At 38.5% G+C, this 21,979-nt stretch overlaps 1 protein-coding gene across 1 annotated transcript in view; it reads left to right on the top strand.

Moving 5' to 3' along the window:
* Positions 1 to 21,979, top strand: part of GRIN2A (glutamate ionotropic receptor NMDA type subunit 2A) — a 174,004-nt gene that overhangs the window by 145,664 nt on the left and 6,361 nt on the right. Inside the window, exon 10 of the mRNA XM_086622012.1 lies at positions 12,423 to 12,610. Coding sequence (XP_086478138.1) covers positions 12,423 to 12,610 — 188 coding nt within the window. The remainder of the gene's footprint in view (positions 1 to 12,422; positions 12,611 to 21,979) is intronic.

Below are 21,979 nucleotides of genomic sequence, written 5' to 3'. Positions count from 1 at the left end.
GGTTATAGTTAAAAATGCTATTTGTTTTGCAAGCAAAACAACCTTACCTGTTGTAATTCTTTGGTGTGGGTTGTATCAGGTCATAGCTGTTGAGTTTGCAGGTAGTGTTTCTCCATGTGTGAGTGTTCTGCTACTGTAAAACTGTCAAGAGAAGAAAATGCTATGGCAATAAACTGGAAATGCATTTCGTGTTCTCACCTTTGCCCCAGCACATCTACACTGGAATATTGTCTGGGATTTAACTGCTAATGCCTGAAATTAGAAAATTTAATTGGCAGAGTCTCTTCTTAATATAGAGATAAAATGGGAAACTTTCACTTGCCTATTGCCCATCACTGATGAATCAATCTAGTTTTTTCTTTGCTTCCTTAATTTTCCTGGATGAGGAGTGCCGCTGAGTATCACGCAGGGTGTATCTTGTTTCAAGAAGAGATGGTCTAACTGATGCTGTGTTATGGCAGCATATTGGTGTGAGGACTTTATTTCAGTTTCATTGCAAAAAGCTGACAATATAACTCTTTTCAAGTAATGAATCCCTTGTGTTCCACAGGCAAGCAGCCCCTTGTTGTACAGCTGCAAACCTCCTTGCTGTCACGAGTGGTTTTCAGTTTTTATTTACAGCCACAGCTGTGACTATATATTCAGGGATTCGATGCTAAAGTCTACTTGGGACTCCATCTGCCTTCCTCTTAAAGATGGCTGTCCTTGGGAGGTTATACACATCAAGTTTAATACCTTATTCCCCTGTTGTCTGTGGCATACTGGTGGAAACACGAAGCTGCTTGGAAAAGACTGCGGTAGCGATAGCGTTTCTGCACTGCCGGAGGCTCAGCGGGTGCGACCTCAGCCGCAGTGTTATCAGACGTGAGCTGGCCCCCGAGAAGATGCTGTCGGCCTGCAGGCGTGTCCGGAGCTGCTGGTCGCTTCGATTGGAACATGCGATGATTCTGTTCCTCGGCATTTTTACTGACAAATAATAATGCTAGAAGAAACACCTGGAAGTATTTAACTGAACAGCGTGAATGGCGTGAGAAGTTATTTCCTCCCCACAAGCACACTCCCGTCTGAAAACAGCAATATGGTTGTTAATATTGTCTGAAGAGTCCAACGGTACTAAGCAAAGAAAGTGTGAGAGAAAACCCTAGAAGGCTCTGTTGCCCTTTTCACCCTCAGTCCCCAAGTTTATTGGCCTGGATTGGATTTTTGTTGTGCTTACAGTGCTTATGAATGGTATCCAGTTCACAGCTTTGCACACTCTGTTATTTGCTGAACAGATACAAACTGGTCAGAGGCTGTGCTGGCAGCTTCTGCAGCGTGGCACAGGCGTAACCAGGAGGCAAACATCTCCATTTCTGTCAGCTGGAACACAATTCACATCGTGCCCAGCAGGTCCTTCTGTTAATTAGATCTGTCAATTAAAGTGGTAGTGTGCCTCAAGTGGAAAACAAAACAAACTTGTCTTTTAGGCAGCCAGCTGACGTCTCCACTTGAATGCAAAACCAATATCAATATTTTCTGCAGTAGTTTCAATTTATTTTTACAGAAAAATTATCATCAAAATTTTCATCAAAGGAAAAATTTTCTAGTTTTTATTCTCTGTGGTTCATACTTCTTACCTAAAAAGAGGAGGGAAAGCTATGAGAGAAATTACCTGTTTGAGAGAAAAATTATATATTTTAATTTTTCATAAAAAGCACAAGTTCATCATTCTTGTGGGCAGATAATAACAGCTTGCAACGGGAACTCAAATAAATGTTCAGCAGACATGAATTTTTAAACTTTTAATCTTGTGGCTCAATATTTTTTGACTGTTTCTGATTGACAACACCTTACAATATTTGTAATTGAGAATGTTCACTTTTTTTCTTAGACTTTTAATGTTACAGTATATATAGCAATTCTTTTTCCAAATTTTTAAGAAATTGCCAGACATGGTGGACTCTGAAGTGTGTTTGAGGGAGAAAGGGAAAGGCTGGTGGGCAGCGTGAGATATGAGTAGTCTGTAGTAATTTATTGCTTGCGACCCTCCTGGATGCCTGTTATGATACATAAAGACAGAAACTGTGCTGGAGACAGCTTTAGCACAAGCACTACTTTATGCAACTGAATTTTAAAATAATGTATCAAATTCTTAATATCCAGCTATCATTCTAAGAACATGATGTTGTCCTGCCTTCTCATGGCCTACTTGTCAAAGCTCTCTATTCTGAGCCTGCTTGGGTTTTGTGTTTTTCACAAGCTTCAAAAACAGGATTAAAAAATCAACTATAGCAGCTGAAATAACTGGTTTTTAGATAGATGGTCCTTGCTTCAGTCACATTTTTAAGTTGTCACTGAAACAGCAGCCTGTAGTTGAAACATGCACTGAACTTAGTGAAGAGGGAATGATGTTCTCCTTCAAAATGTCTTTCGAAATATGAAAGCCTTAGAGATCTTTTGGGATACTCAAAATTCACCATTTTAAAGTACTGAATCTGAAATTTGTTTATTCACATGTGACTGGAAAAATATTTTCCTGACTCTACATCTGCTATTACTACAACAAAACTTGTAATAGGATAGAAATTATCCTTTTTTTTTAAAAAAAGAAAAGTACTGAGTGATGAATCCAGTTTGTATCTCTAAATGTTGTTTTGTTAAGGAGAAATGTTTAAGAAAATTACTGTCCATATTTTCATCAGATCTACATGATATTAATTTAAGAAGTTTTTGTCAGATCCTGAAAGGGCAAATTATTTATTGTTCCAGGTGATCATTCCTTTAAGGGGGTGATAAATCCAAAATGTGAATGTGTAAGATGAGAAATTAATATTTCGGATAATTCATTGTCAATGGTACTTATAACTAATGGTCAGGAATATAAAGTATCTTAGAGGACTGATTGAACTAGCTCCTGGATAGCTCTACTTCCATACAAAGGCACCCACTAGACCATTTTTCTGGATAAAATTTTTGGACATTTTGGAAGGCTGACACTTAGAAGCATCCATTTCTGCACTGGTCTGAAAGACAAAATAAAAAGTTAAATAGGGCTGTGATTCACAACCATGGGAACTCCTTAGAAGAAAGCTGAATTGAACTTTAATTTTCTCAGTCAAACAAAATCTGAAACCGACTCAGACCACATCTGAAGTATTGACAAGTTCAGGCGACTTTTGCCATAAATCGTATATGGAGTATCATATTTTATGCCTGTGTACTTTCTGCCTTGTAGCTGGGGTGGAAATAGAGATGTAAAATACTTTCAGACATTGTTGTTCTGTAGTATTTTTTAGTGCTGGCAAGTTGAAATAATCACAACTGTAGACCACTGAAGATTTTTTTTTTTGGTTTAAGTAAAAGCAAACATCAGTCAGTCTCTCCTCTCTCTCTTAGTATCTTGCTCTCTTTTGTCTTTTCCCTGTTTGACACTAGACCTTTATAAAGTTCAGTAGTGATTGATAGAATATTGCATTTGTGGAGTTAAATTGGCATAGTCACATTTTGGAGACCAAGTGTTATGAATACCAAAATTAAAACAAGCTCAGAAAGAAACCAAAGGATTTGCTGGAAGGTGAATACTTTGGCAGCTGTTAAACATGATGGGGCTTAATACAGCCTCTAGTGCATGAAATATCCATTCATCTGAAGCCAAGAAGATATATTCAGGGACAACAGCATCCATGCATATCTTGTTTCTTTTATTCCTCCTTAAGCATCTATTGTTTGCTAGTGTCATAAATTATCAGGACCTAAGTCTAAGACAGTGAGGATCTACTGCCCATATGTGGGTATTCCTAACCCTATATACCTCCAGGGAAACTTGTAAGTCAAACAGCACCGAACAAAGATCCAAAACTACCTGGGAGATCAAGATGTTTACCATGCTCCAGAATGTCTATTTATCCTTACCAATTTTGACAGTAACTACTAAATTATTGTGCAAATACAAATACACTTTCCTTAAAACCATCTGACAGAGCTAAAAACGTAAGTAATGATTTTCTTCCTGACATTCTGTAAAAAAAGAAATCTCTGCTGAACAGTTTGGCCTATTCAGTATTTTCTCTCCTAGTTGACCAGGTTCAGGCAACTTCTGCATCAATAGCTTCATTTAATTTGGCATCAGATGGCTGGGATAACTTATTTTCAATTTACATTATGATGCTTTCTTTTGGACTTCAGTCTAATATTTGTTTCAGTGTTCATTCTAATATTCATTTTGATATTACACTGCGAGGGGAATGATTTTCAATTGATGTTACAACATAGTCACCCAAGCTAGGATTTGGAAAGCTGGTTTGCAACTGGGAAACTGCTATTTGTACCAAAAAAATGCAGAGATGTGAAAATATTTAAATTTGCTGTTCCATCTAGGTGCATTTTTCAGAGGATCTGTTCACTAAAGTATCAATTCTGAAATCTAATAGCTTGAAAGAAATGTATGCCTGAATCAGCATAGCTTTCCTGCTTTTACTGCTGGTGTTACTGTTAAAGTGCCACCACACTGGCAACACAGAGATGAAATCTTGCTATGGCATTTCCATTTGTGGCAGGATTGTCTGGCATCAGTTTTTCTGATGGCTGATCACTGTTTCCCCATCACTTGCTGTGCTTTCAGGAAATGCAGTTATTCTCAATTCTTGTATTTCTTCCACATGTTAAAAAGTCTAAATGAATGATGGACTGGGTAAAACTTAATGTGCTGTTCCAGGAGACTTTCTGGGAGGTGTTGGTTCTTACAGGCTTTGAAGAACAGGCAAATACTAATATTGTCATTTAGAGGGTTATTGGGATCTAAGGCTGCAGTCTTTGAAATGTCTGGGGAAGCTCATACCTCAATAGTTTCAAGTTATTTATAAACAGAAGCAGACATCATCATGTCCTTTCAAGCTGGGTCACATTTTCAAAGATTTCTTCATAGCCATAAGATAAATGCATTGCCTTTTTAATTTTTTTTTTTTTTAAAGAGAAAAACCTGTCTCCCCTGTTCAGCTGATCCATAGCAACTTGCCTCTAGGAAAAAAAAAATATTTAAAGTAGTTTATTCCTAATGCCTTTACTCAGTACCTGAGTGCTCCTCTGATTTTTTTTGAAAAAAAAGTTATCTCCTCTGTATGTATTACCATTGTTTAGGTAATGCAGTTATCTATCTAGTGTTTTTAAATATTACAAAGTAACTATATCCCATCTAACCCCTCCTCTTTTGAGAAGAAGCTATTCTGAGTTTTAGTATTCATTTGATTTGGGGATGAGATCAGGTGCTTGGTGAAATGTGCTGAATTTATCCTTCATTATGCTATTGTAACTGGGACAAAACCTTTAATCTAAAAATACATTCCCCCTACTCGACTTTTCAAATTTTGTGTTTTGATAAACTGACACTTTACAAGTACTTCATTGCTTGGCTTCTGAGATTTGAAGTGGGACACTATTCCATAGTATAAATAAATCATAAAGGCACACTAAATTTTCCGTTATTTTGTTGCTGAGGGACTGGGAAGATGGGTGGACAGAGGGGTGAGGAAAGGGAGCTCCTATGAGTGAGGAGGGTGAATATGCCCATTCAGGTAATCACAGCCAAGTGATGCAGGAAGGTTCACAGTGGCTTTTCTGGCAGCCTGAGATTGCCCTGACAGGTGAGGTGAAGCCTCCACCATCTCTCACGATGGTGTTAATGTCTGTCAGAGCTTGCTCTTTTGAATTTTGTGCCTGCGTTTGAAGTGAGGACAGTTTGAGCTGGGAGAAAAGTTGAAAGCTCATTCCCTGCTAATGAGTTCATCATTTAACTGGGTTGAACTTTGCTAACTTGCATTGTTGCAGAGGAGTGGTTGTTAAATTTTCCCCTAATGAATTGGCAATGTCAAGATGTCAAGAAATCCATCTAGTGTATGTGAACTCGAGATCTGCATGGAGCTATCTGAATATGTGCTAAAAGATAAAGTCACTGCTGGTGATAAAGTGCCATCAGATAACCTAAAATGCATTTTAGTCAAAACCAGGAAGAAGAAATCATCAGTCCTTTATGCTAAAGGTTAAATATCTGCTTTTCTTGCTCCAGCAGTATCAAGGTGTCACTTTGGAACACTTTCATTGAAGCCTCATCTTCAGAGCAGCCTTCCTTCTTTGATTGCTGCGTCATTCCATCGTGACCTTTTGGTATTAGATCCCCTGGACACAGTTTTACAGATGCACAAATGACATTGTGTCTCTCATTGTGTGCTCTTGACATACTTTTCTTTATCCCTTCTGTGGATAAAGAAAGGATAAAATGTAAATTATTACATTTCTAATACATCTGTAAATCTGTAATGTAAATCCATCATATTTTAAAGTCAGTATTTTTGCACTTGCTGCCTTCCCAACAATAGTATTGATGATCTTTAAAACATATGCTTATATTTAATCCAGACTTAAGTGGATACCAGTTTTTTGCCTAATACCAAATTATAAATGCTACTTTAAGAGTCATGTAAGGCATCTATTCTACAGACTATGCAATTTATTTTTAAAAGCAAAAAAAGCTGAAAAGTAGTGAGTTTTTTGAGAATGTTTTGAAAATGAGCTGTGTGTCTCCAAAATTATGTTTAAAAGACAAGGTTTTAATAGGGAAAATTGTTCTTGATGATGGGGGTGGGGTAAAGAGGGGAGGGCAAAGGTGGTGTTAAAAGTATTGTTTGAGCAGTCAGTGACTTGCAGTCTGATATTTGTAATAAGACAGTAATTTCAAATATTGTACTTTCAAAAGACGCTGCTGGAGCCTTAGTAAACAGGTATAACACTTGTGTAATAATCTTTGTAGTCTCTTTTGCATTTATTTACAACCAAATTTGAGGAATAACATCTCTTAGTTTTTTAAGTCACCTAGGCAAATTTAAAAAATAGATCTGGTTTCATTAACTATCTTAACTATCTCAGAATAAAATTTATTTAGTTTATATTGAATAATTTTTCTTAAATATGTAATTGACCTTCAGTTTTTCAGAACAATCCCCAGAAGGTGCATGTTTGAGTTAAAAGGTACTCTTCATCAAAAATAATGTAGAAAAGTCATTGTGATACAGCTGGTTACAGCAAAATGCAGTGCAAGCAATTTGCCATGATGGTGCATTTCACATACCACATGCATTCTGGTTTTGTGTAAGTCAAATCTGTGTTAGTAATAACGCACAGCTTTTGTCTGGCGATGGAAAGAACATATTTGGAGTGTTAGAAAACATAAAGAAATGAGAGTGAGAAAAATTGATTCTGAAGTTAATGTTCTGGATCTGACAGATGAACACTGCACCAAATGGTACCCACTTTAGCAAGAAATTAATTCTGCTGTAGATATTGTATGTTTGGATTTACTGCGGTGCTTGAAAACTGGAAAGTGACTTCAGTCATGCTCTGGTTTCTCTGGTCCTCGATGGAAACATGGTATTATTTGTTCCATCGATTCCAGTGCTTGACAGTGAAATAAAAGTATGTGAATGAACAGGACTGCATTAAAACATCCTCATTTCTGAATACTATGATGCAGGTCATAGCAAACACAAAATATCTGAAAGAAATTTATTTCTTGTGTGCTGGATTACTGTTTGTGTCTCCAGAACTACTGAGGAGATCACCATTTTAGATTTTTCCTTCTTGTTCCATCAAGAAAACAAAATCTCTGACGGATCATATAGTTGGTTAAGGAAGCAAAGTAATATTTTCCAAGTGAGCTATACTTCTGTTGTTGAGGAAGAAGCTATGACTGATAAAGGAATATTTTCCTAAACCTGCTTTTCGGTTTTCGTCACAGGAGTTTGATGAAAAGTATGTGCCAATAATAAGGATGGGGAAAATTACAGGGAAGTGTTTTCAGCTTTTCTGAAATTACTTTTCTGTACCTTTTCCTCTAAGTTTAGTTTTCTTTACACAGGCATTTTTCAATGTGTACAGCAACACTTCAGAGAATGGGGTTTTGCTATAGCTATTCTGATTTTTCAGCTCTTACACTTCTCAGCAACTCCTGAATGTTTAGGTACAAGACTGTCCACATTTGGTTTTCACAGATCTCCTGCTTCAAGTTATTACATTTGGTAATGGTTTTTTGTTTTTTTTTTTAAGGACTATTCCAAATCATAATTTTATAACACCTGATGTTCTCCTATGCTTTGTGAGCTGAAATTCTCCCCCCACCTTCCTCTTTGTGCTTGCTAGGTAATGAAGGACATTTGCTATTGTAGTCTCTCTTATATAAAGATTCCAAAATGTTTATTTTCTCTTCTACCTAGGATTATTGCAGTAGTTTCGAGGAAGTTTACAAACCTGCCAGTTGCTCAGATGAGTCATAACACCATAGTCCTGTTCCTCTGCATCCATTGAAGATGCCTGGCACGTTTGGCTAGTTCTTGGCAGTTATAAATCTTGTTTCTTGCTGCATTTTGGTTTCTATAGTTCTCTTTCATCTTTCTAATAATTTTTAGCAGCTTATTTAAACCTACACAATGTGACAAAGCTTTTTGCCCCCTGAAGTGGCTGCACCGAAATGACAACTTAATTGATTCATTTTTACATGACTAAGGTTTGCAAGAGGCTTTGAGCCTTTCTTGATGTGGAGTGCTGCACTCAGTGCGTGTAAGCTGTTTTACAGTGAATACGTAACTTAAATAGCAGAGCGGGCAGCGCTCAGACCAATACAAAGCTTCTCAGCTGTGTAGCACAGTTGAATTTTGTTACCACAAGAACAAAGATCCTGGGGCTTGCCACTCCATCTGTGGAAAAAAAAAAGAAAGAGGAAAAGGGTGAGCTGGAGCACAGATCCAGGCTTGCCAGTCCTGTCTTGAGAAGGACAAGATAAGGATGGGCTACTGCATCCGGCACTCACTGCCACGCACGCAGCCAGGCTCTTCCATCAGTGCCAAGCAAAACAGCAGATGTGGCTTTCCCCACATAGACATAGCAGGAAGGAAAGTCCTCTGTGGCCCCAGCAGCTTGCTGCCTGCACAAGTGCCTGCTGCCTCCTCTTCCAGAGCTTATCACTGCCAACTTTGCAAACAACTTGAAAAGGGTCAAATTTTTGGGCTTGCCCAGATTTTGCTGTCTCAGTTTTTGGAAACTCATGTTGAGGAACATTTAAAGTTGTCTGAAAGTTCTTAAAAATTCAGAGTGTCAGGAAATTCACCTCCTAGCAATGGAGGAGTTGAGTGCCCTAACATCTGAGAGCTTCAGTCGTGGCTTGCTACTCCCTGCCCACGCTGCAGGGGTACGTCATGTTCTGAAGCTTTGCTTTGCAAGGAACAGTACTCCTGTAATCAGCACATGATGAAGAGGTAATTAAGCCTTGAGAAGTTATAGGATTTACATTGGAAATGGAGAAAATATATTCTGAATATGAGTTTGTACGTGTAGAAAGTAAGACTTTTTCAGGGCTATCAACTTTTTGATTCACAGTTCAGTCATTGGGCAGCAACTGATAGCAGAAACTTTCAGTGCTCAGCATCTGTCAAGAAAGTACATAATGTTTTTAAATCGATGTGCATAATGAGATTTATTGTGACCTTATAGAAGTAGTATAGAGAAAGCCCTCAAAAGTAAAGCCTGCTGTGTCTTCAGAACCTGCTTTCATTGCATGTACCCACTGCAGCCGATGACAGACTCTGGGAAGCTGGAAGGTGGATCCACAGCGAGTGAGTGAAACTGCGATTGTGCCTTGTCTTTCTGTCCCAAGGGTTAGCTACACTGCTCAGTAACTAAGGAGGCAAGCTGCGTGTGAATGTGATTTCTGAGGTAGCACAAGGCTTTTGCCCTGGAGTCCTTAGCAAAGAGATCTTTTTCCTCTGTATTTCTGACTGAGTCTGTTTTGACAGAGGAATAGCTGAGTCTCTATATTTCCTCTGTTTTTATCAGCATGTGTTTTATGTGCCTACATTGCAAAACTGTAAATCCCAGAATAAACAGATGACAAATTCTGAAGTGTATTTTAAATTAGGTCGGCTGGTTGCAGCAGTGTCTGTACCCACAGAGAGGAGCATTGCCTTCCAATCCCTCACCTGAGCTGAAGGCACCCACTGAGAGGGGAAGTATCCTTCCTTCCCCACAGATAACTGTGGAGATCTAAAAGCACGAGATTGGATTGTATGGGTTATGGTAATTGTCTGCTGTAGATCAGAAATGTTACAAATATCTTGAGGGTACAGCAAGCAGTTTTCTTCTTGTCCCTTGTGCACCTACCCAAAGGACGTGGATTTTTGTTCTTTCTCTGTACACAAAGCAAAGATTGTCTCCGAAGTGCTGAATCAAAACACGTCATTTAGAAAACTCTCTGATGTTGTGTTGAAGACTGCAGGCTTGGGAAGTACTCCAACACCCTCTTGGCTATTTCCAGTTTAGTTACCCTCAGTGCTAGGTAGCCATCCATATCTTATTTCTGGATTGAATTTGTGACACATCACCTACCAGATGTTTTGCAACTGTTTTCTCTGTATTAAGTTACCCATTTAAAGCAAGGAGAGAGTCAGACTTTTAGCATTGATGCTACTTCTTTTATTGGTTGCATGAGCCACCTATACTTTCTCTAAATTAACTACTTCACTAAACTCCAATTTGATGACTTGAATGGTGACTATTGGAGTAAGTGTCCTTGATGGGAAGCAATAAAGTACAGTAAGAACAGGAACTTTATTCTTCACTATTTCATGACAGCAGACAAAATCCAACAACCTCACTCTCTACTGGTATTTCTCTTGGTTTAATGTGAGATGGATAGGGATGTTTTTTAGTGCCCCATTTTTTCTATCTGATCTAGAGTTCTGCAAAAGTTAGGGTTCTGTATGAATCTGTTGATTGATTATTTAAAAACAAGCAGTGATTTATGTCGTGCTTGAAAGTATTATTTCTGTCAGTAGCCAAAATCAGATATGCCTAGGTCTTACTCTGTTCTGTGGATATAAATGAAAAGCTTTATCAACATAAACTGATTTAAGCTAGTGGCAAGTGTGGTTCCAAAACTTCAACAGCAGCAGAATTCACAACTGGTACATACTGATGTAATATAATTGGAGTTGATGCTCTTGTACCTGTTTATTTTTATAATTCCCTTTACATGAAGACGGGTCCTAACAGTTTACAAGCAGTATTTTGTCAGCCTCTGAAATTTGCATCCCGTCAGAAAATTTTAGCAGTGCTCCACAGTAATGCATTGTGGCTCTTCAAAGAGCTGACAGCGCCTGGGACCTGCGGTGCCAGTGAGGGCGGCAGGGTGAAGACTCCTCCTGCACCAACCTGTGAAGCTGATTGTGTAGCTGTGTCCTCCCCATTCCTCTGACTCCCATGGTATGGGCAAAAATGTTGGAAAGAGAGAGTGTGTTACTGGGGGCCGTAGTAACTTTATATTAGTGTGCCATTTAGGTGGGGTTTGGGCCAAGGTGATGGTTTTTCCTTGTTGCCTCTATATCTGCTAGTCTTGTGCAAGTGGTAGAAATCTTGAAATAAAGGGTTTGGCTGCAGTTGAGGGCAGCAATACAAAATAAACTTAAGTTTTACCTACTTCCTTTTAAAGATTGCGTAGGAATTTCTGTAGGTATAAGAATGTCTTTTCTTTGATTGAGGTCTACTGCTGGCAAGTGATTGTCCTTCGGAATGGCCTCCGCGTTTTGTATATACACTTTTACTGACTTCATGTGTGAGATATCCATGTCTCTTCTGACTCTTGCTTCACAGTGCTGCTTTAAAACTATCTGTGAAGGAAACTGCTTCTTTTCCTTTCCTTACCAAGAGAATGGGATTATCTCATTCTTACATTTTTAGGTAGATGGGCTGAAAGGCTTGAACTTTTCCACAAGTTCCTTTATGCCTGCAGTGCTCCCAGTACACAATTAATGTGTTTGGGACTGCGAATCATACATATTTTCCATAATTTTTAAGCAGGATTTAGATAGCTGTATCAGATATGCTCCAAAACCTTTCTCTGTCTTAGCAAGGACTTAACCTCACTTTCATCGTTCATTTTTGGAAAGAGACGTAAAATAAGAGAGTGTGGAAAACTGATGAAGCCATGTCTTTAGTCTCATTCAATATTTTAAAGAAGCTAGTTGATTATTGTTGTTTCAATTCTAAATTCTCTATTGGTTTTGTGCTGGTTTTGGAGATCATTTTGCATCTCAGTATGTTTATTATCCATTTTAAAAGCAAAGATACAAAGATAATAGGACAAGATATTTTGTAGCTTGGTTTCTTCTGCTCAGTACTTTTTAACTGCATCCCTTAAAATAGAAATGCAAAACTATATGTCCTACTTTCTCCTCACTAAAATAGATGCCTTTTGTTAATTTTAGATACAGCAGAGCAGGATATGTAATTAATGATATCAAAGAATCCATATGATATTCAACAGGGTCCTAACATCAAGGACAAAAGAAGCCTGACAACAGCTGTCCCTAATGATTTGGTTTGTAAAACGTTTTCTTTTATTTCAGGAAGTTGGATGCTTTCATCTATGATGCAGCGGTGCTGAATTACAAAGCTGGAAGAGATGAAGGCTGCAAACTTGTCACAATAGGGAGTGGATACATCTTTGCCACTACAGGCTATGGAATAGCACTTCAGAAAGGATCACCTTGGAAGAGACAAATTGATCTAGCCCTTCTGCAGTTTGTTGGAGATGGTAGGGATCAATCTTTTTTCCTTTCTTACAAATGAGTAAAATTATTTCTTGATGATGAGATAGGAATTCTCTTCCACTCTGTACTAACTCATCTCACCTCCAAGGACATTTACATCTATTTTTGGAAAGTGTTCTCATATACATCACGAAGTAACGCTGGTCTCTGTGTTAGAGAGCATTTCTAAATTTATTTATTTTCTTTTTTTATTTTTATCATTTAGCAATTCCTGAGTAGTTTTTACTTGGTAGACAAATTCTTTCAGCATGACTGTTTTGCTATTTAAAAGTGTTTGGCTCAGTTCTGAACTGGTGTGAGTGATCCCTAATCTGGGATGGATTAATTTAAACTTCTGGTAAAAGAATGTTTATGGAATCGAAGAAAGGTGACTGGTTTTATTCAATTTCAAACAGCTTCTTTTCATTCTAACACAAAAGTAGAAGAATTGTAGGTCCTCTTGACACTTCTGCCCTGCAGAAGAAAACTTACTTCACATCTTTGGTGTATTTGTAGACAGTTATAATGACTCGTTCTCCACATAGGACTTGAACTACATTTTGATTGTAGAAATGTTTCTTTGCTACAGTGAAACTTCAAGCTTTTCATATGTGCATGCAAATAAAAATATGGTGGCTAAAAAAATTTCCATGTTATGACTGACCAAAATCCTCCACCAGATTGGAATAGGGGGTGTGTTACATAATTTTTTTTTTATTTTTTTTTTTTTTACATAAATACATGTGTTAACATTGCATTTCTCTGCCAGTGAAAAAGAGGACCTTACTGAAAAATAAATATGCACTTAAGTCACCAATAGCATGCCATTGAGACTAAGAATGGTAACTTTCTGTACAATAGGACAGTTTAAACAGTAAAGTGCAGGACCTTAGCATAGTGGCCTCCTGTTCTGTAAAAAACAATAAATTAATTTTCATACTGGAGACAGTGAGTGTGTTAGTCTTCCAGCACATGGATTTTATTCCTGTTATAATACTAAATGACTGGAAGAGATCAATCATCGTGATTGATGCATTTTGTCTGGTGTACATATAGAGATAGTAGTTTCATCATTATTGATCTGTTGGATTTTAAGAGGCTTATGGAAGAAACATTGCTTACTTCTGCTAAGGAATGAATATGTGACCCATAATACTAGATTTCAAGCAATTATATCTTGTTTTAAACAGTTGCAACTAATTGGCTAAAATGTTTGCTTTATTTTTCTTTTTGTGATATTTTGTGAATAGAATATTTTTATATTTGTGTAACACTACTAAGAAGTATTAGGTGCTGTAATTCTGACCCATTTTTAGATGGGGAAGTTGAATCAGATAAGTTGAATTATTTGTCCAATACGAAAGGAGAAAATACTTCTGTAGTCTGAAGGAGGATCTGAGGTGCCATTCTCAGTTGTGGGCTAGCTCTTCTAGATGTTGCTAGAGCATTGCTGAGGTTTTCAGTCTTTTCACCTTGCATTTTCTTCATGCGTACTCTTTCATAATTTTTGATACATCTCATCCAACAAAAAGAAATGAAATCACAGGGAAATAAAATAAAAGAAATAGAAGGGAAGGTATTTGACACTGTTCAAGAAAAAGCTTGTCAAAATACCAAAGGTAGCGCGTTTTTATGCATCACTTTGTCCTGAATGTCAGGGAGAAAACAAAATGGATGGGAGGAAAGAAGAAAAAGTATTATGTATTTACACTTTGACCTGTGGATTCACATAGCATATGAATGCTTATATCTTTAACCCAATATCAGTAGCTGAAAATAATACAAATGAATCGTTTCTAGAACTCAGTATTAAAACTTCCATATGAATAATTTATAGAATTGCAATAGATACAGATAGCATCCAGGTGAATGAAACCTTGTCATGAAATGTCTGCTCCCATGTTTACCTTGCTCAGATGTTACTTCAGAGGATAAGCAAAAGTTTTGAATGCACAAACTGTGGGGATTGCGAATGTGTTTACAACATTTTTTCAGGGGTATTTTTTGGTACCTTTAGAAGGTACTCTGAACAGCCCACGAATGCTAAAACGTTCATTTTCTCTTCTAAAGGATCCTTAAATTTGTCCGGAAAATGGTATGGGCGCTATTAAAGAGAAAAGCAGTTGGACATATGTGATATGTAGGAATTATTATAGATATGTTTCCTTTAGTCCCAGAAATGTTTGCTGCCTTATCTTACTTCATTGTGTCACAGGAGTAGATGATAATTTTCAGAAAAAAAATCCAACCAAACAAACGGGGAAAAAAGAAAAGAAAAAAAAAAAACACAAATAACAACAAAAAAAAACCCTAAGAATAACATTGAGTTTGAAATTTCTTCTACTGATTTCTAAAGTACATTGCAGGTGAACTGGAACAGAGCACCAAGAAATTAAATGTAAAGAGTGATTGCCTGGAACTAGCATGACCTGATTTTGTAATCTACGTCTAACTTCAGTAGTTTGATGAGTAATCTTTTTAGCTATATGAACTTATGTAACTCTGTTTTGGTAGATTAGAAGGGATGAACCCAGAGTTCAGACTAACATCACTTTGTTGTATCACTAAAAGTCTTTTTGAAGTTATCTAGACTAAAAGCAAGTATGGTTGGGGGGAAAATTTCATCTTAAGATGATACTCCTCAGAAGACAATTTCTCAATCTTCTATTGAGAAATAGAAGCACCCAGGAGTTCAAAAGCAACTGAAATGATACGGCTGCTAAGAAGCAGCACCATCATTTTGTTTGGATCTTCCGCCCACAGCCACAGGAATGTGTCAGAACAGAAATGTTGTGCACTGAAGACTCACATGACACGTACTTTGATTTCTTTTATAAACCTCTGCAAGAGCAGCTGGGCAGGCTGCCATCCCCAGAATCCAGCATCTTACCCTAGCAGCTGTCAACTGCTTTTTTGTGCTGGCTTGCCATTTGATGAGTGTGATAAAGGCCCAGGCACATAGCCCATGTCATTTAGCAAGTCTATAACTGCTGGACTGCAACATTTGTGAAGGCACCCATGTTCCTCCAGCCTTCAATAGTAGGAACTTTTGGCCAGCTGTTGAAGGCCCAGGTATTGCTAATACTCCTCTGGCTTTGGCTGCACAGTGCCATTTGAAGCAGAGTGGTACTTTTCTAAAAATATCCTGCCAAGTAGTTTGAAAGACATTGCTCCTGAAACCTATAGCATCATGTCTTTGGGCTTTGGAGCCTAGTAAGTAAGGAGAATTTATTTTTCTTTCTCTCTTTCTCTCTTTTTTTTTGATTTGTGAGCAAATGAGATTATTGAACTGCAAATGGCAAAGCTGCTTAGGGATTAAGAGAGTAGGAGGGCTTTGGAGAGTGCATGGGATGGAGAGAAAGACAACAAGGAGCCTTTAGCTATGGGGGATGCAGCAGAAATAGAGGGATAAAAGATGCATGACAGCGGAAATAGATGGAAATGAGGAACAAAAAAATGCTGGGTAAAGAGAGCAAGTTTGGGGAGTGGGAGAATATCAGCCAGCTGGTCAGGTCAAGCATCTATCTACTTGCGTGAGGTTATTTGTAACCTATTGCACTACCTGCAGGTTATGGGCTCAGTTCAAATGAAGGTCTGGAAAGAGATCTCCAGGAAAAGAGGGCAGATGGTATCGCTTTATTAAGCCCTTAACCCTTAAAGCTTCAACCTTTAAAACAGAGACACAGAAATGTAAGGAAAACTGGGTTTGGTTTGAGTTTCCACAGCGAGTCTGTTATCCCCTTCCTAATAACTTTCATTTCTGGTTAATCTTTACGTGCTTTTGGGATGGCTTAGCACACTGAGAGTTATTTTCCTGGGTGGATAATTGCTTCCCGCTCCTTAGGGGTAATAGGTAACTCTGGAAATGAGATTTGCCCCCTTACATCTGGAAGAGGAAAGCTCTTTGCTATTTTTTTCATATTTTAGCATAAGCCTTCCAAATCACTGTCTAGATTATAAGGAAGTATGCCAGAGTGACTCACATGGGCTGTTAAAGACCCAGAAGGAAATACGTATGTGATTATAAGGACGTATCTTCAGTGCGTGCTGCTGAGGCAGAATACACCCACAATCCCAGTGATTTTCTGTTTATATATTTAGTGTCCTCCTTAAGCAGTGGGTGGAACAAATGTGACTGGAGAGCGTGAGTGTATAAGTGGAGGGTGTTTGTGTAGCTGAACAAGAGTTAGAGGGATTGTAACATTGAAAGTCGTGCTTAGCAGTTCTGTTAATTCATCCCTAACTAATGGGGGCATGCAGAGTGCAGTCATTAGCTCACAATAAGTTTATTGCTGTCAGTCATCTGTGTTCCTTTTGCTATTTTTACAGGGGGAAATAACTCAGAAAATAAGAGAGATTGTTTTGGAGGATCTGGATTGAATCCAAAAAGTTGCTGTACTTTTATATAATCTCTTATACGAAACATGTTGTATGGATCATATAACTAGGTCAAACTGAAATTGATGAGCTTATTGAACCAAACACACATCAACCCATCTGGCTTCTGACCCCTCTGTTCAGGGTAAAGAGCCTCTTATGTGAGGGTCTCCAAGCGATGGGGTGCTATCTTATTCCTCCATCACGTAGTGGGAGTTCTCACCCGAGAAGTGTGAAACAGTCTGTCCCTACATTTGAAAACTGCTGTTTGTCCAGTCTGAATAAGCAGATGATTCTGCTGGTGCAGCCACAATCTTTTGAAGATGATGCCCTACATCTGACCAATGGGAAAGTATATATTTAACCCTTTTATTCAGGATCTATAATTGGTATATGTCAGTTTTCTTTACTGGCTCCTCAGGCTGAACCTCAGGTTAGCGTTTTGCGCAGAAGTCACCACCCCTTATACCGTCAATACCAGCCTGTTTCCTTTTGCACCTTCTGCTCTGTTGCACACGCTGTGATCTCCTGCTGGGGTGGCCTCCTCCTGCCCTGCACTTTATACAAGTCATGGGGATGTGCTGACACTGGAGGTCTGTTGTACTTAACCAACAATAAAACAAAGACGTCAGGCTGCAGCTCGGCTTTCTCCACTCAGGCAGAGCATCCTTCCCTCGCTTGCCCTGGGCACGCTCCTGCGCAACACACAGGCTGCAGATAGGTACGGATGGTTGCAATGTGGGAGGCAGCACAATATAGGGGTGGATTAATTTTTCCAGACAACTCTCATTCATGCAAGGTGATGTTTTTTGGAATCAGAGGAGGATGACTTTCCATGAGTTGCCGGATATGCGGGCTGCAGGACCTGGCGTTGCTGCAGGTGTGTCCAGCACTGGTGATTTCCACAGCTCAGGAGGTTGCAAGTGCCTTTGTGCGGTGGATCTCACTGTGTAAATCCAGTCTCTCACCCTTACTCAAGAGAGCAGTAGCCCGTTTTAGAAATGCCACTGCCAGAGAAACCCCTATTAGATTATTTTTAACTCAGTTTGTTTTAGATTTGCCATTTCTCTTATGTTCTGCTGACACCTCAGTGCCAGATTTTGGCTTGCAGTGAGGTGAAGGTGCAGGCTGGCACTCTGAACCACCCTGAAATTGTCGTTTGCAAACAGCAAGTGAAGTGTTAAAAATATTTTTCTGAATCCAGAAGGGACATATAAAATAGATTTCTTCTCCCTTCATGTGTAAGAATAATTAAATAGGTTAAAATTAAGGTAAGAACTTAATGAAAATACTCCTCCAGAGTACCTAAGGAAGTAGTTGAGGCAGCCTGTGAACCATCAGTGATTATCCCCAGGAACCTATGGCTTTAACCCACATGGCTAAAGTAGGGCAAAAAAACACTTGTCTTTTAAAGAAGAAAAATAAAAACACAGTGAATGATAAGCTTTAGCACTTATAGAAATATAAAACCATATTATTTTGCAATTTCCTTCGATTGTTGGAGGATAATAAGAGAATCAGGTCAATTTTCCAATTACAAATCTTGTAAAATTAGTGTGATTACTCCTCTGATAGGATAACTGTTCTTGCAGAAAATGTAGATAACTGAAACAGAAGGAAATAGTAAATTCTTCCCAAGGACCATTTCTGTTTCCTTTTCCATTTAGTCAATGCTTTGACTGTAATCACTGTTTATATTTTGCTGCTTGTTCTTCCCTTCCATAACTTTTATTTAATGACTTCTTGACAAACATTTCTCACGTGTAGCTCTAATTCCAAAGTCATATCTCAGTCTGTCATTCTGTCTTCAATTGCCCTCCTTCAAACACTCGGTCCAAACTTCTGCTGGTGTTGTTCCCCCCGGGGCTGGCAGAACGCAGCACACCTTTAAAAAACAAACTATCTCAGACTTCTGACTGCTGTTTTGGACTACTATGAGCCTGTGCTTAATCTGGTTCTATTCCCAAATCACACTGAAACCCATCCCAGACTTGGCACACTTCCCAAAAGTGAAGATCAAAGGAGGTAAATCATGGTCTTTCTTTGATTTTGGGGCTGTTTTTCTACCAGAATGAAGCTTGACCCATAGCTGTACTGGCTAGGATGGTGCCCTTTGGGGCTTGTCAGTACCTATGGGGAGGAGAAGGATAAAAGCTCTATGGCTATGGACTTGGAGGAAGGGAGGTGGAGTCACTACCAGACATGCAGCAATTCTGATGCTTGTTACTTACCGGCTATTGACGCACGCTCTTGGTTTTGCCATCAGGAGGATACAGAGTTAGATTCTCCATCTCTGCCCCTTTTCCCCACTTTTGTATCCTCAGGGAGAGAGGGAGAAGATGCTCAGGTGCCACTCAAGCTTTAGAGGTCTTGCTTTCTTTCCTGGGAGGGAGCAGCAAGTTGATTTTATTATTTGCTTTTTAAATAAGCAGCAAAGAAGATTATCCTAGTCTGTCTGTTCTCTTTTTGAGTGTAATTATAAAACTTTGTGCTTGTTTATCTGGTAAATTTGTAACTAGGTACGTACTTGGGTGATAATGAAAGATTTAATTTTTTTTTGCTAATCATGAGGAAGGCATTGAACAAGTATTGAAAAATTGTTATTCCCTCTCAAAAAAAAAAAAAAACTTACCATAAACTTCTTTTCTATAAGTACATGTGGATAATGATGGATTATGTGGGTTTGGGGTTTCTCTTTTTTATAAATAACTTGTAAATTTCAGTCTGCATACATCTTCCTGGAGGCATGCATAGATGTAGAGGAAAAAACTGCATAGAAAACCAAATAACATCAGTGAAATGACCCGTAAGTTAGACAGCTTTAACCATCCATATCTCATGGCTAGCCCATCGTTTGGGAAGACACTGCCTCTTTCGGGAAGGTGGTTTAATGAACAAAGCTGAGAAGCGAGGGAGGATGCTCAGACCCTTACAAGATGCAGGGCCTAGGAAATGAAGCAAATCTGGGGATACCAGTAGCCCCCCCAACAGAAGCCCTGAGAGCTGACACATCTCCAAGAGAGACGATGTCAGAGACTGCAAAAGGGCAGCATGTTTTTCAGCTCCAAGGGGATGGTGACAGGGACAGATGACACTTGCCACAGCCTGGAAAGAATGCCAAGGGCTATGATGAGGAAAAGTGTGTAATTCTACCCTTTGATCTGTATCTTTTCTATGTCTGGATAATGATGTTTTTATAATGAAGAAATTGCTCAGGGAACATGCTGGACAGTTTATAGCTCCTTCCCAGAATGATAAAGTGTCAAATATGCTAGAGGTGTTGCACTAAAATGTAGAAGGAAAGAAAGGCACTTCTGGGCTAGTCCGAGTCCGAAGGGCCAACTGGCACGTTCCTGTGCCAATAGCCATCAGAGCAGAGAGCACAACTGCCATGGGAACAAACCCAGGAGAAGTACGAAGGCATGTGAGCACTGTTTGCGTTGTAACCTGAAAACATTGTAAATAGTCTCAAATTACCACTGAGAGAGCTAGAATTTTGCAATTTATTAGAGAAGACCATACTGTGTTTTGAGTGAATAGTGTAGAGGCTGAACACTGCTTGAAATATGGAACTTTGAAATTCTTGCTTATACTGATTCTGAAACTATAAATGAGGCAGAATTTTTATGATACAGCACTATAGAAATTTTAAAAATATCTTAATGTAGGCACCATACAGTTATTTGTGAATTTTATAGGCTAAATATACTGTGAACATATTAAATAGAAAATAAACACCTTTTTTTTTGTCAAATATATTGGAACTGTTCATTTTCTGATCTTGTGCTAGGGTCATGATGTACTTTGTTGCTGAAATCTGCAACTGTTCATTTAATCATTAATCTCGTCCACACATGGACAGATGTAGAAAATTATTGTGGCACTACATTCCCTTTAGTAAGCATCTGAAACGAAAACAGAAAGCCTTAAAATAAGTCTGATTAATATTTATGAGTAACTTAAGACTGCCCTATTAGATGCAAACTTGAACTCCATTAACCCTTAGTTCATTGAGGCCTGGAATTTGTATATATTGAGGTTGCAGACTTAAGATTTCCAGGGTCTTTCTATGGAAGATTTCGAGCTCTTACTTGCTAACTAGAATTACACACACATGGAGATGACTGAACTCTCCAGTGCCTAATAATTACAAATTTCTGGCCTTTCAAGTGCCAAGACTAGTATAGTGCTGTGGCTGTCATCACCCTACACGTTCACCTCACAAGTGAGGCCACCCAAAAGGATTTGAAAGACAACAATATTCCCCCAAAATGACTTGATTCTTTCAAATGTGGTTTTGTTTGTTGTTTTTTTTTTTCTGAACCAAAGTTTAACTAGCCTCAAAGTTCAATGTTTTGAATTCTTACTCCAGGCCAAGTTTGGAAGTGGATAATTTTTATAAGGAAGGAATCGACACCCTCGATAAAAAATTCCTCATACTTGAAGATTTTACAATAAAAATTATATCCTAATGCATTTAGAACACATGTATATTTTGATTTGAATTTCAAATTATAACAAAGGGTTAAACATGAAAAGTTATGCCTTCTGCAAATGTCTTGGACAAAAAGTAAAGAGCAGGAAGAGCACTAAATAGATTGGGGGTTTTTACCTGTTTTATAGGGTCAGCTGTGGTGAAGTGTTATTACAGCTACATTAGTAGCTGTTTTGTCTTTGTGTCTCTGTGTGTGTACACACGCACACACACACACACACACGTGCATAAACGTATACAGTAAATGGAAACTGATTTATAAAGATAGACAAGAATTACCAGCCTAATCTGTCCATTCCCAGATAAAATCATTTCGTTAATATGACAATCCGATGATTCACAGTGCTTTGCAATCTATAAAATCGTGGATTACTTTTGGGTATTAATTAACAGCGATTTCTGTCATTGTCAGATAGAGCGGAAGGGATATTGCAATAGCAGGATCTGCGAGACCCTGGGATGCTTTGTTCTTTGTAGCTTGCCAGGGAGCTGTCATTTATCT

This window comes from Tauraco erythrolophus, chromosome 17 (assembly GCF_009769465.1).
Source record: "Tauraco erythrolophus isolate bTauEry1 chromosome 17, bTauEry1.pri, whole genome shotgun sequence".
Lineage (NCBI taxonomy): Eukaryota > Metazoa > Chordata > Aves > Musophagiformes > Musophagidae > Tauraco > Tauraco erythrolophus.
This window is presented reverse-complemented; position numbering and strand designations above follow the sequence as displayed.